This window comes from Moschus berezovskii, chromosome 23 (genome assembly GCF_049115385.1).
Source record: "Moschus berezovskii isolate FMDL1 chromosome 23, NW_MosBer_1.0, whole genome shotgun sequence".
NCBI classification, from domain to species: Eukaryota; Metazoa; Chordata; class Mammalia; order Artiodactyla; family Moschidae; genus Moschus; species Moschus berezovskii.
This window is the reverse complement of record NC_142482.1, coordinates 58790137-58804438: the sequence shown is the minus strand read 5'-3', so window position 1 is coordinate 58804438 and position 14302 is coordinate 58790137. Positions and strand designations below refer to the sequence as shown.

The 14302-nt window shown below is 44.8% G+C and overlaps 1 protein-coding gene across 2 annotated transcripts in view; it reads left to right on the top strand.

The window, feature by feature from the left end:
* Positions 1-14302, top strand: part of DSP (desmoplakin) — a 44320-nt gene that overhangs the window by 10841 nt on the left and 19177 nt on the right. For both annotated transcript variants that reach the window (XM_088831401.1, XM_055406167.2), the window contains exons 2-11: positions 1381-1483; positions 2689-2837; positions 4310-4484; positions 7735-7863; positions 8739-8789; positions 9691-9852; positions 10580-10684; positions 12058-12153; positions 12695-12820; positions 13628-13780. In XM_088831401.1, coding sequence (XP_088687527.1) covers positions 1381-1483; positions 2689-2837; positions 4310-4484; positions 7735-7863; positions 8739-8789; positions 9691-9852; positions 10580-10684; positions 12058-12153; positions 12695-12820; positions 13628-13780 — 1249 coding nt within the window. The remainder of the gene's footprint in view (positions 1-1380; positions 1484-2688; positions 2838-4309; positions 4485-7734; positions 7864-8738; positions 8790-9690; positions 9853-10579; positions 10685-12057; positions 12154-12694; positions 12821-13627; positions 13781-14302) is intronic.

The window sequence follows — 14302 nt, the reverse complement described above, 5'->3', positions numbered from 1 at the left end:
GCCTCTGGGATGTGAGAAGAGGCGGAATCAGGAGCGGAGGGGGAACATCCCACGTTCCTGTGACCTTACTCCGGCTCTGCCTGGTACAGCCTGTGCTTTGCAAACTTTTTTTTTTTTTAACGGTGAAATTCTTCCTTTAAAATGCACAGACACCCTTCCCGACACAGACACACATGAAAGAAAGTCCAGTACCTCGAGCTGGCGTCGGTTTTATCTGAAAGCTTGGGCTGGCCTGACTGGTGGCTCTGAACGCTGGGAAGAGCTCAGGTTTCTTGTAGGACACTCTTAAAGTCTTTCCTGAACAGTAATAATTTAATGGGCTTTAAATCTCTCTTAAGCTAAGCCGTAGTGGGCTGTGCTGTGGCATAAGGTACCTTGGCAAATTAAAAAAAATACTTGTTTTATTATAGATGACTCTTTATGTATATCTGGAACAGACTGAATGTCTTTAATTTCTTTCTTTAAAATGCAGAATATCTAGGACTTCCTTTGTGGTCCAGTGGCTAAGACTGCGCTCCCAATGCAGGGGGCTTAGTTTCGTTGCCTGCCTGGGAATGCCGCAACTAGGAATTCACATGCGCAGTTAAGACCTTACACAGCCAAACAAATGAATAACAAATAAAATATTTTTTTAAAGTGTAGAATATCTACAACATTCTCATTAAACACCACCCTTGTTTTAAGGTTTCTGCTGCTTGTCTTCCAGTAAAGTGCTGCATTTGCAGTGCACTTGTGGCTGAGCATCGTCATACAGGATAATATTCCATGGTCATCTTGAAAGGAAAAGTGCCTTGGTTTTGCATCAGAGATACTTAAATTTGCCATCACTTTCTTCACCCCATTTTTTCTTGACCATTATCATCTTTTTCTGTAATTGCAGAAAATAGTTTTGCAGAATAAGCTTTTCTTTCGTCTCCTACAAGTGTCCTTACAGACTGGCCAGGGAAGCCCTGCAGCTCTGGACTGAAGCCCCCCTTTCAGAGGGACTTTTGATGGCATTGGCGTCGGATGAGTGACAGAGAAGATGCTAGAAATGCATTTCCACAACTCATCCAGATTAGATCTTGTGCTGTGCTTAGTCACTCAGTCGTGTCCAGCTCTTTGCCACCCCATGGACTGTAGCCCACCAGGCTCCTCTGTCCGTGGAATTCCCCAGGCAAGAATGCTGGAGTGGGCTGCCAGGGGATCTTCCTGACACAGGGATCAAACCTGCATCTCCTGTGAAGCACACATCCAAAAGGGGGAGGGGGACACAGAGACCCAGCCAATGTGAGCAACTGGGAGACCTGGGTGAGGTGTTTTTGCATCTTTTCTGAAAGTTTACAGTTTTTCAAAATGGAAAAACATTTACCGTCTGCCTTCTCTCTGCTTTTTCTTCAGTCAAACGGGAACGATGTCCAGGCACCAGAACCAGAACACCATCCAGGAGCTCCTGCAGAACTGCTCTGACTGCCTGATGAGGGCAGAGCTCATCGTGCAGCCTGTAAGCTCGCTTTTCTTCCCCAGCGCCGTGTGCAGCTGCTTCTGTTCCTGGGCTTGCTCCTGCTGACGTAGACTCATCCCTCACCTCCTTCACATACTTAGCATGTAGCGATGCTTTGTCTCAGAACAGACTTCCCCACCGACCTTCAGTGTTGATTTAACCAAGGGGACTAGTTTTCACACTTTTTTCCCAACAAATGCGTACTCTGTGGGTGGCCACCCTTTGGGGATTGCGATCACCTGTGGTCGTTTATGTGATTTGGTAACTTTCTCTTCCTAGAGATGCACCCTGACGTGTTTATGTCACTGGGTTGTCATGGATTGTGATGTACCCCATCGATTTAATGTCATTTTCTTCAGGAAAATTTACCATCTTGTGAGAAACGTTACAAAGTATGGGAAAACGAGCAATTAAAAATTGAGGGGAGATGGTGACATTGGTGAAGGCCTCATGCTCCTTGATGTTGCTGAGATCGCGTTGGATCTCACTGAAACAGGCGTAGAAGTCAAGAGATGCATGATTTTATCCAAGTACCTGTCATTCAGCTCCCTCCAAAAGTGGCATTTCACTAAGTATCACTCATCAGCAAAACCAGGAAAGTTATTAGCTCAATACAACCAACTAGACAGCTTTCTTTTTAAGAACTAAAAAGTTATTTCCCACAAGATGCAGGAAAAACTCAGTTTGTATGTTAAAAAAAAAAAAAAGACCTTATCTGGCATAACGGTACAGGGCTCTTACCACAGCAGAATTCCAGTTAGATGAATGTCTTATGTAAATAAGAAAGATAGGCATTTAACATTGAAGCAAGGGCGAGATTAGCAATCTTTGGGTATGCTTTTAAAGGCCTCTCAAAATTTAAAATGCAGTCTACAATGTTGGTTTGTGACAGTGAAAGTCCCTTAGTTGTGTCTGTTTTTGACCCCATGGACTGCAGCCTGCCAGGCTCCTTTCTCCATGGAATTCCCCAGGCAAGGAGAGTGTGTAGCCATTCACTTCTCCAGAGGACTGAACCCAGGTCTCCTGCATTGCAGGCAGTTTCTCCAAATTAATAAGATAATTTTCATTTAAAGATTTTTTTGGCAGTTAAATGGAATGGGGGGGCTCATTTAAGTTTACAGCGGAAACTTTCACTTCCAGTTAACACACATGAAGCTTTTCTTTTCAGTATCGTGTGCTCCCTTCACGTGGCTTCTTTCTTGCAGGAACTGAAGTATGGAGATGGAATTCAGCTGGCCCGGAGCAGAGAGCTGGATGAGTGTTTCGCCCAGGCCAACGATCAGATGGAAATTACCGATAGCTTGATCAGAGAGATGCGGCAGATGGGCCAGCCCTGTGATGCTTATCAGAAAAGGTATTGCAGGGACTTCCCTGGCAGGCCAGTGGCTAAGTCCCTACTCCCAGTGCAGGGGGCCCATGTTCGATCCCTGGTCAGGGAACTAGATACCACATGCCACAACTAAAGATCCCACACGTGACTAAAACATCCTGAATGCCACAACGAAGATACCGAGTGTCAGCTAAAACACGGCAAAGCCAAATAGACATTTTTAAAAAAGAGAGAAAGAAAAACGGTATTGTCCACAGAGCGAGCGTGGTGCAGACGGGCCTGCAGACGTGCAGGAGTTGTGCAGACATGGTGCAGAAGTTACATTCAGTCCCCTGACCCTGCTCTTCCCTTGAGGGAAGCACAGACATTCTCTGGGAAAGGCTCCCTTGCTTGATAATTTCACCCCTTTTTTTGGTCTCTAATACAATTCACCTAAACCCACTACCTTCATCTTTTGTGGAATCACGAAAGTGCTGAGCAGTGAATTAAACAGACCTGCCCAGGAGGGTGTGCTCCTTTTGAAGAGTCGAGTTTGCTGTGAGATGTTCACCGTGCTTCCACTTAGGGGGCAACAAAAGCCTTTGGCGTGGTCGTTGACTTTAGAGTCTGAGATTAAGTTGAGGACTTCCCTGGTGTCCCAGGGGCTAAGATTGGGAGCTCCCACTGCCGGGGCCTGGGGTGTATCCCTCAGGGAACTAGAGCCCACATGCCCCAACTAAGAGTTCATCCCGCAATGAAGATTGAAGTTCTGCGTGCTACAGCTGAGACCCGCCGCAACCAAGTGAATAAATATTTTTAAAAGAATGAATAAAATAGAGCCCAGCTAAGTTTCTTGCATACAGAAATGAGACTCATAGAGTTGAAGATGCCGTTTCATGCAGAGGTGTGTAGTCTGATTTTGGGTGATCATAGTATTCAGAGCGTGGAGTCCTAGGAGATCCCAGGGTTGGAACGCGTGAGAAAGTACAAGATGCTGCCAGGTTGGGCAAAGGCAGTTACCCTTGCTGTGATGCTTCAGGCTTGGAGTAGCAGAATACTTAAGGTTTTGTCTGTGACTAAGGCAAAAAAAAAAAGCCTATAAATAAAGTATTTGTGGGCTTCCCTGGTGGCTCAGTGGTAAAGAATCCACTGGCCAGTGTGGGAGATGAGGGTTTGAGCCGGGAAGATCCCACATCTCTTAGTCTCAGAGCAACTAAGCCTGTGCTGCTGCTGCCGAGCCTGTGCTCTGGAGCCTGGGAGCTGCAGCTAGTGAAGCCCGCCCGGGCGCCCGTGAGAAGCCCCTGCATGGCCACGAAGAGTAGCCCTCACCCTCTGCAACGAGAGAGAAGCCCCTGCAGCAATGAAGACCCAGCGCAGACAAAATGAATAAAATTATAAAAGAGAAAAGAGGCCGTAAAAAAGAGCACGTGTGGCCCCTATGCTGACCCAGAGGGGGATGTTGCCCAGGATGGGGGCTGTCTTCCTGCCGTGGTGTGATGGCTGCCCTCTTCTTTCAGGCTGCTGCAGCTGCAGGAGCAAATGCGGGCCCTCTACAAAGCCATCAGCGCCCCCCGCGTCCGCAGGGCCAGCTCCAAGGGCGGCGGAGGGTACACCTGCCAGAGTGGCTCCGGGTGGGACGAGTTCACCAAGCGCCTCACCAGCGAGTGTCTGGGGTGGATGAGGCAGCAGAGGGTAAGCAGCTTCCGGCGGGCGGAGGTTGGTGCTCAGAGTTCCTGGCCCCTTGGCCTCATCTGCTTTTATTTTGGAATGAAGGCTTTTATTTAGAAATAAATGAAACTTCCGGGGAATTTTTTTTTCCTTCCTATTGTGGCTTAGGGAACCAGCCTCATGGCCTTAAGTTGTACTTTATCACTCAAGTAATATTTAACAGGTATGACTGAATTGGTAGATTGTGAAAATCTGGTTCTTACCGGAACATCTGTTATGGGAGTTCATCCCTGAGCTCGTCAGCTATTACTGAGAGGTCCCTAAGAGAAAGAAGGAGAATGTTGTGGAGGTTCATTTAAAATGGTAAGGAATTGGAGGAGCTGGATAGGCAGGGAAACTGGATCTTCCGGTTTGGGCTCATGGGTTGTTTCACCTTGTATTTTTGAAGTGTCAGGCGTCTTGGGCAAGCGTGACATCAGTGATGTGGGAGCGAAGTGAAGTACTGGCACCCGATATGCTGAGCCCCGAGAACTGGAGTTTCTACAAAGGATTTTTCACTGCTAATGATTGTTTTGTTGTTTTATGTAGTAATTAGGGCTGTAATGAACAGGTGGCAGGAGGAATGTACCATCATCATGTAGATGGGAATTTTATAGTGAGAACCGATCCTGACAAACCACCCTTCTCTTGAGAAGGTGGGCGTGTTAGAATGATCAGTCGTGCAGAGGTGTGATCGCGGTTGTCAGAAAGAGTGGTTTTATGACTTGTTCTTGGACCAGTTTGGCAGTGGTTCTGAAGTTTCTCAATCTTTTTTGTGGGTGTTCTTTCACAAGTGTGAGGGCTTATGGGACTAAACATTCATTCATTCGTTCAATTAACCTTTTCTCCCGTGTTCTACTTTGTAACACTCTTACAAAAAAGGTGGGGTTTATAGAAGAGCAAAGTTGTAATTCGAGAAACATAAATACAAACCTATTTGCAGGTTTCCCAACTCCCTTTAAGTCTTTGAACACATGTTTCTGAAGCGTTTGCTGTGTGTTGACTCCATGCCAGAAAATGAGGGCTCCGAAGTTGTGTCCCATAACCCAGAAAGGGAATATTAGTGAGGAAAAAAAGATATATATACACCCAAGTGCCAAATTTCTATGCAGAGCAATGTGGGGTTGATAACTGGGTTTGAGCTGTAATAAAACCATGCTCAGATAGGAGTGGAGACGGGTGGCATGCCTGTCCTCGCGGGATGGAGCCAGCAGAGAAAGCTGGGCAGAGCTCCTGGAGCCTGGACTTTGTTGGGAGGATCAGTGACATTAAGTGAAGCAACCTTTGAACCAGATGACTTCTAAAATGGCACATCCCCTCACTTCTTAGTCACTATGACTTCTATAAAATGGCAGCTCATACTTCGTCACTTTCTGAATTCATGTTGGGTGTCGCTTTGTGAGAATCTTTTGTAGCAAAGGCTCAACTTTTTTTTTTTTAATCTGTAAACATAGCATTTTATTAATAAAATGTTTACACTCTCCCTACAGTACAATAAATTTTGTAGTGACTTAGCATGATATCCTCTAGAAAAGTTTAGCATAGAATATTCAAGCTAAAACAATAGTTTAAAAATATGCCAAGGCTCAACATTTTTGTTTAGTCAATAACTCGTGTCTGACTCTTTGTGACCCTGTGGACTGTAGTCTGACAGACTCCTCTGTCCATGGGAATTTCCAGGCAAGAATACTGGAGTAGGTTGCCATTTCTTTCTCTGGGGAATATTCCTAACCCAGGGGCTGGCAGATTCTTTACCGCTGAACCACCAGGGAAGCCCCAAGACTCAACATTTTCAAATTTTGAGCGTTTGAAAATAGCGTTATCACATGGACTCAGTTTTCCATTGTGGTGAGGAAGGGGGGCGTCTTCTAATGGATATTGATGAGGGTTTCAAAGGAACTGTGAGCTGTTTTATCCCTTATTGCCAGTTTGCTCTGAGGTTCTCCAGCCCTTTCCTTTTATCCCTGCTTCCTCCAAGCCTGCATTCTTCCTGTCACTCCCAGGGGACTGAGCCGCAAGGCCAGCTGATAAGGGAGAGGTGTCTCCAGCAGCTCAGTTGGCACACAATCACACAACTCCTGGGCCAGGGTCTTGTTTCCCTGATTTGTGTTTCTGCTGATGAACAGGGCAGATACTGCACACCTGGCTGGTAATGAAGGCGGGGTTGGTCACTTCATTAGCTTCCCGGTACACTCGCTTGTTTTGGTTTAAAGTTGGAAGGAGCCACGGGAGGGCAAGGTCAGAGTCCTGGGTAACTTACAGTTGTCTGGTGGGCTGCCTTTTCTGATGGCTCGTCAAGTACATGAGAACATGGATGAGGCTCAAAACAGTGTGTGTGCTGTTCCTGCTGCAATACCATTCTGGAATGTTTGCTCTCGCCATGTCCGAGAGATTTGGCAATTTACATGAGCTCATGTCAGAGAAAGATGAGATGATAGACTTGCCCCAGTATGCAGCTTGTGAAATAATATGTTTGATTCTTATTATTTGGCACTCTGAAATTGAAGTAATGGAGATGCGAATTAGAAAGTTAGGTTTAATTTTTAGAAAGCTGACATAAATCCATAATCTTAGTATTGCCAATATTCATTGAACTGAAGGTGTTGGATATATATTGTCACTTCTCTTTGAAATGGGCCATGGAGAGTTTTGCAACCCAAAAGGCAGTGCTAAATTCTGGATTTAGAATCAACAACTGCATTACTCAAAACAAGTTAAAGAAATAAACAATGAAGAATTATCTTAGGGCAACTGTTAAGCTTGGGAAGTAGTACTTGATTGAGCTTAATGAACTATTTTTGATGCACATTTAAAAACAACTGAATATAGAAACCTCTGTCAGTATCTTATCACATTGTGTCATATGTAGATCTGCACCCACAGCTGTGTATATACACAGGTCACTTGGATGTGCACAGGTAGATTTTTTTTTTCCTTCAGCACACAAGGTCTAGGTTTCAAGGATCTCATTACAGAATCATCTCTGCTCAGCCCATCTTGAGATGGGAGGCAGATAAGTTGAGGGAACCCCCAGCTTTTACTGAATTGGGCAACCCCCACGAGCTGTTTGGGATTCCCTATCCTTTACAAACTTTTTTGGTTTCAAAAATAATGATTAGTTACAGCTTCATTTGTATCTGAGTGGAAGCTTCATATGCCCCGTGGCCACCTGACTGCTGGGGGTGCTGTAGATGAGGGAGTTGGAAATAAGGGCCCACTCTGTCTCCCGTGGCAGGCGGAGATGGACATGATGACCTGGGGCGTGGACCTGGCCTCGGTGGAGCAGCACATCAACAGCCACAGGAGCATCCACAACGCCATCGGGGACTACCGCTGGCAGCTGGACAAGATCAAAGCTGACCTGGTACTTTGGAACTCTTCCTTGTAGAGGCTTCCAGCAGTGTACTGAAGGGTGCTATAGTTATGCCATCCCAGGCAGTTTGAGCTCAAACATGAGTCTGTGATTTCTTCCCCAACAGACTGGGAATTTTTTTTTTTTTCATTTTGGCCTGTAGGCATTTTTTTGAATATTAAAATATAGTTGATTTACAATGTTGTGGTTAACTTCTGCTGTACAGCAAAGTGATTCAGTTATACATGTATACGCTATTTTTCATATGTTTTTCCATGATGGTTTATCAGAGGATATTGAACACAGTTTCCTGTGCTATACAGTAGGAACCTGTTGTCTATCCATCCTGTATATACTAGTTTTCGTCTGTTAATCGAAACCCCCAATCCACCCCCCGACCCCACTGCCCACTGGCAACCACAGTCTATTGTCTGTATAGAGTCTGTTTCTACTTGGTTGATAAGTTCATTTGTACCGTTTACATCACTGACTTTTGTTCTTAGCCCAAGATGCTCCATCCTTACTTCTTCCACTCTTTTTTTTTTTTTAACCTACTTTTTTCTACTTGAGTATCTGATCAGGTCTCTCCCTTTTTTCTCTAAGTTCTGAGGAGTCCTAAATGATATTTGCAAACTTTTAAAAGTTTGTGTAACAGCGAGTCTGTAAGTGACAGTGATGAACCCTTAACTTTGTAGAGGTGCCACCACCAGGCCAGTGAACTTTGCTTCCATACCGACTGGGAAAGGTCCCTGTGGGTAGAAGGTTCCGTAGAGCAGCTACTTGTTGCTACTGAAGAATCAGACAGAAGGAGGTTTAGTAGGGCTGTTCTTTCTATGTAAACCCTCAAGGGGAATTAAATAATTAACTCGCTGTTGGTCTTCTTCTAGCGGGAGAAATCTGCAATCTACCAGTTGGAGGAGGAGTATGAAAACCTACTGGTAAGACGGCTTATTTCAGAAAGCTCTGTGTTCGGTGCAGTTCAGTTTTGTAAATGTGTACCTGGGGATTAAAGCACCTGCTTGGCGCTATCCCTAAGGACTCTGGAAGTACCTGGAAGTATATGAGGGACTTGCAGATGCTAATTTCATTTTTGCTGCTGTGTTTTCTTTATAAGGGAATTTTAAAAGAATGTTTTTCTGAAGACAGTACTTAGTGCTATTCTATTTGCAAGTTGAAGGGTCCCGTCAATAGCCCTTGTTAAATACTTGCAGTTAAAGCCATGAAGCTTTTCCACTTGTGAACTGCAGCCTTTTTACAAAATGTAAGCAAAAATAAGACTTGTTTTCTTCAGAGAGAGGTTTACCAGACCATCCTTACCATTTTATGACAAATTGAATCAATTCCTTGACTCCTAAAAAGAGATATTTCTATTCTTCTGCCTGTTTGAGTCACCCTGTCTTCACTTCTCCAGTGTTCCCCTGTTGGCAATGATCCTTTTTAAATAACATGGCTAGTGGCGACACAGCTATTTTCCTAAGTGATGAAACCTTGAATTTTGGGGACATTGGAGAGGGCAAAGAGAGCTTGATTTATCTTTTTAAGAATCTGTTTTCTCTTTATAGTCCAAAACTAATTAATGAAGCCAAACATCAGTGTATGAATCAAGACCCATCTGGATCAAGCTAGTTCATTGAATCTAAAATTGTCCCCTTGTTCCTAAGTTTGGGTGGGTCCTTTCCGTCTCCCAGCTGATCACTGAATGCAAGAGATTAACATTTGACTGATTCTTGGGATTTTTGTTGGTAAAAGGAACCAGCCAGGGTTTATCTGTGAAATCTGCAGGGAGTATCATTCATCTGCATATTGTTGTCCTAACGCTGCTTTGACTGTCCTGTGCAGAAAGCGTCCTTCGAGAGGATGGACCATCTGCGGCAGCTGCAGAACATCATCCAGGCCACGTCCCGCGAGATCATGTGGATCAACGACTGTGAGGAGGAGGAACTGCTGTATGACTGGAGCGACAGGAATACCAACATCGCTCAGAAGCAGGAGGCCTTCTCGGTGAGCCCCCGGGGCCGCGCGGCAGTGACAGGCACATTTGCAGTCGTTTAATCGGCCCCCTGTCATTCAGCCGTGGTGGAGAGAGCGCAAAAAACCGTCCCTTTCTGGAGGCTTTTCAGTGACTTAAGACGGGCAGTACGGTCCTTAGCATCTCAGAAGACAGAGGAGTGAGGTAGTTCAGTCAGATATCCCCAAGTACACCCCGAAGAACGTGGTGGCTTAGACCTGAGAAGTAGACAGTCTCAGTATGTGTTGTGGGCTTCCCAGGTGGCTCAGTGGTAAAGAATCTACCTGCAATGCGGGAGACCTGGGTTCGATCCCTGGGTCGGGAAGATCCCCTGGAGAACGAAATGGCAACCCACTCCAGTATCCTTGTGTGGAGACTCCCATGGACAGAGGAGCCTGGCGGGCTACAGTCCATGGGGTCACAAAGAGTTGGACATGACCTAGGGACTGAACCACAACAAGTATGTGTTGTGATTCTGTCACTTCACCTGCGTGAATTTGGATGAGACTTGTCACCGGTCTGGCCTCAGCCACATACTGGATCTCAGGCATCCTTTCTGGTCTTAAAAATGCTACAGTTCTCGAGGAACACATTCCACAGTTCTCTGGCATTGTTCATTTCCAAGATGCAGTTTTGTATTAGATTCCTCTAAGGATGGTGGGAGGGATGGAAAGCTGCCCGTGACTTGCTCTAAAGGATTTGCTTTTCTTTCATTCACAGATACGCATGAGTCAGCTGGAGGTTAAGGAGAAAGAGCTCAATAAGCTCAAACAAGAAAGTGACCAACTTGTCCTCAATCAACATCCAGCTTCAGACAAAATTGAGGTGGGTTTCATGAGATTTATATTTTTATCAGGGAAAGAAAGGGAACACTTTTCAAAAAATAAGACTATCCAAGAAACAAAAAAGACTATACAAATGAGTAGTTTTTGCCCATTGTAAAGCCATGACAAGTTTATCAACACCCTAGACCAGGGATTGGCAAACTTTTTCTGGAAAGAATCAAATAATATAATATTTTAGACTGACAGGCCATTTAGTCTTTGGTGAAATTAACTCTGCCATTGTAGTGTGAAAGCAACTGTAGCAACATGTAACTGAACGAATGTGGCTGTTTGCCAATAAAACTTTATTTATAAATGCAAGTAGTGGGCCAGATATGGCCCTTGAGCTATAGTTTGCTGACTTCTGTCCTAGACTGTGATCTGTGGGATGTGCTCAAGGCAGACTCCTTGTCCAAAGACTGACTCCCTCTACTGACAATCAGTGGGCAAGAGCTTTTATGGACAGTGGGAGGGGCTCTGTGCAGAACTAGCACAGTCAGCTCTGATAGTCATCTCAAAATTTGTTATGCGGTGATGATTGGCATCATCTTGATGTTTTTAAGTAGTTAGTCTTTAGTTTCAGGATCGGTTTGTTCACATTTATTTGAGGCCAGTTCTCAGGATTGCGCCAGCTTATGTCACGGCTCCAGTCTAGTCATCATGTAGATAACTTCTTCCACCTGGTGGAGGTTTCGGTACGTACAGGACAACTCACAGGAAATAGCCCTTGAGGAGGAACTAAAGATCCTTGACTTTGCTTAATGACTAAACTGTTAATGTTTCGTCGTGTTGGACTGTATTCCTTTGTTGCTGCATTTTCTCACTTCTCTGATTAAGCTTCTTCTTAATCAGACAAAAGGCAGGTTGAGGACATGAGCGGGTCAGGGTTTCTCCTCGGACCTCCCCATGATCTAATAGCTGAACAGGAATAGGACTTGATTCCCCTGCTTTATGCTTGTTCTGATTGGTCTGTTTTGATTGGTCAGGAGCTATGTCATCTGGATGAATACTTTAACTAATACTTGTAAGGATACCCATTTGTTAAAACTAGGTCTTGTTTTGGCTGCACAACTTACAGGATCTTAGTTCCCTGACCAGGGATTGAACCAGGGGCCACAGCAGTGAAAACGCTGAGTCCTAACCACTGGCCCACCAGGGAATTTCCAAAATTGGTCTTAAAATTTAATTTCTACCATACCAAAAGGTTCCTGTTCGGAAATTCTAGTCTCAGTTTTTAGAAAAAAGTTTACTTGAGTTGGAATTAGATTTAAAAAACTGCTTCATACTTTTCACTGAGGCTCACCCATCTGTGGGTTGACGGATGCCTCTCTGCGGCTGAGTGGTGGAGAGACGGCTGCTTTTCTCTTGTTTCAGGCCTACATGGACACCCTGCAGACCCAGTGGAGCTGGATCCTTCAGATCACCAAATGCATTGATGTTCATCTCAAAGAAAACGCTGCCTACTTTCAGGTTTTTATCCTTCAGTTCAGTTCAGTTCAGTCGCTCAGTCATGTCTGACTCTTTGCGACCCCATGAATCACAGCACGCCAGGCCTCCCTGTCCAGCACCAACTCCCGGAGTTCACTCAAACTCATGTCCATCGAGTTGGTGATGCCATCCAGCCATCTCACTCTCTGTCGTCCCCTTCTCCTCCCGCCCCCAATCCCTCCCAGCATCAGAGTCTTTTCCTGTGAGTCAACTCGTCGCATGAGGTGGCCAAAGTGTAACCATTTAACTGTCTTTTGGGTCTTGATGCCTTCTCTTTTGAATGTGTTTGAAAAAGCACTGAAAACAGTATTTACAATATTGCATAAATACTGTTTGTTGGGGTTTAGCTGAGAGGAGCGTAGACGGGTCACCGGTCTTTCAGATAGTCTCGTGCTCTCCTTTAAGTGTCTGCCCCAATCTTTTCCTTTAACCACCTGTCAGATAGACTCGTAGGGAAGACAAGCTGAAGTAGCAGGTGGTGCTGCGTGTTCAGTTGCTTTTAAGTCACCCCTGTCCTTCACAGTTTTTTGAAGAGGCTCAATCGACAGAAGCCTACCTGAAGGGCCTCCAAGACTCCATCAGGAAGAAGTACCCCTGTGACAAGAACACGCCCCTGCAGCGCCTGCTGGAGCAGATCAAGGAGCTGGAGGTAGCGTCTCAGATGCAAGCCCTTTCCTGGGAATGAAATAAACGCACCCACCAATAGATTCAGACTGATGTTTGGATTTGTGTTGTTCTGCAGAGCAGTGAGTGCTCAAAGCTCAAGCAAACCTTGTCTTCACTTTCAGTGGCTTTTGTCAAATACATTTCTCTGCATGCTTAGCTACTGTTGCAGGTTACTTCTGCTTCAGTAGTTAGCGTTGCTCTAAACGAAACGGGAGAGAACACTGATGACTTAACATGAAGATCCCTTTGGAAAAGCGTACACCACATGTTATCAGCATAGTCCTCTCACGCAGGGATATGCTTTCCCACCCCCCTAATTCATGGCTGTGTGGCCTCTGTAGTGGCTTCTTATGAAAGGTACTCGTGGTTCCTGATCACAAATGAATGGGTGGCTTTTTACAGCTAATGCAACTACTGCTGCTACTGCTAAGTCACTTCAGTTGTGTCCGACTCTGTGCGACCCCATAGATGGTAGCCCTCCAGGCTCCCCCATCCCTGGGATTCTCCAGGCAAGAACACTGGAGTGGGTTGCCATTTCCTTCTCCAAAGCATGAAAGTGAAAAGTGAAAGTGAAGTCGCTCAGTCGTGTCCGACTCTTAGCGACCCCATGGACTGTAGCCTACCAGGTTCCTCCTTCCATGGGATTTTCCAGGCAAGAGCACTGGAGTTGGGTGCCATTGCCTTCTAATTTGTATTTGTATTGTCATGATAGCTATAGGAATGCCATTTCAAGATCTCACCTAATTTTCAGAGGGTATACATTCAAGGATGATTTTATTTGCAATTGCAGAAAGAACGGGAGAAAATCCTTGAATACAAGCGCCAGGTGCAGAACTTGGTAAACAAGTCCAAGAAGATTGTGCAGCTGAAACCGCGTAACCCGGACTACAGAAGCAATAAACCCATTATTCTCAGGGCACTCTGCGACTACAAGCAGGACCAGGTGTGTGCTGTTACTCAGATTGCTGCCAAAGTTTTCCCTTTTCCTGTGGATGGATTTCTGTCCATGGAGAGAGCAGAGCTGAATTTAGGTTTCAGGGAACACCCTGGTAAATGTTTTTTTTTTATACAAAGGGGAAGCTATTTTCAAGAATGGAGTGATTTTGTTCTGAATCATGTGATAATCATCAATAAGTAGGACAATAAGTATTTTTAAACTATTCTAATTCTGTTTTAAGGCTTAAGACTTCTTTTCTTCTGAGATTAAAAGCAAACAAGATACATGGCCATTATGCTACATGTAAAGGAAATGTCATTGCGGATCTTATGTATTAAATGAACTCATCGGTTCTGTAGGCCCTATGGTCAATACAAACATTTATATGGAAAGATGACTCCATTTTAGCGAGTTTTTATGAAACTCCCAGAACTTTATTTTCTTATAAAAATTATGGAAAATTTAATAAATAAAAATGTGACTAGTTGGTGAGATGAACATTATAAAACAATGGAGTTTATTCTACCA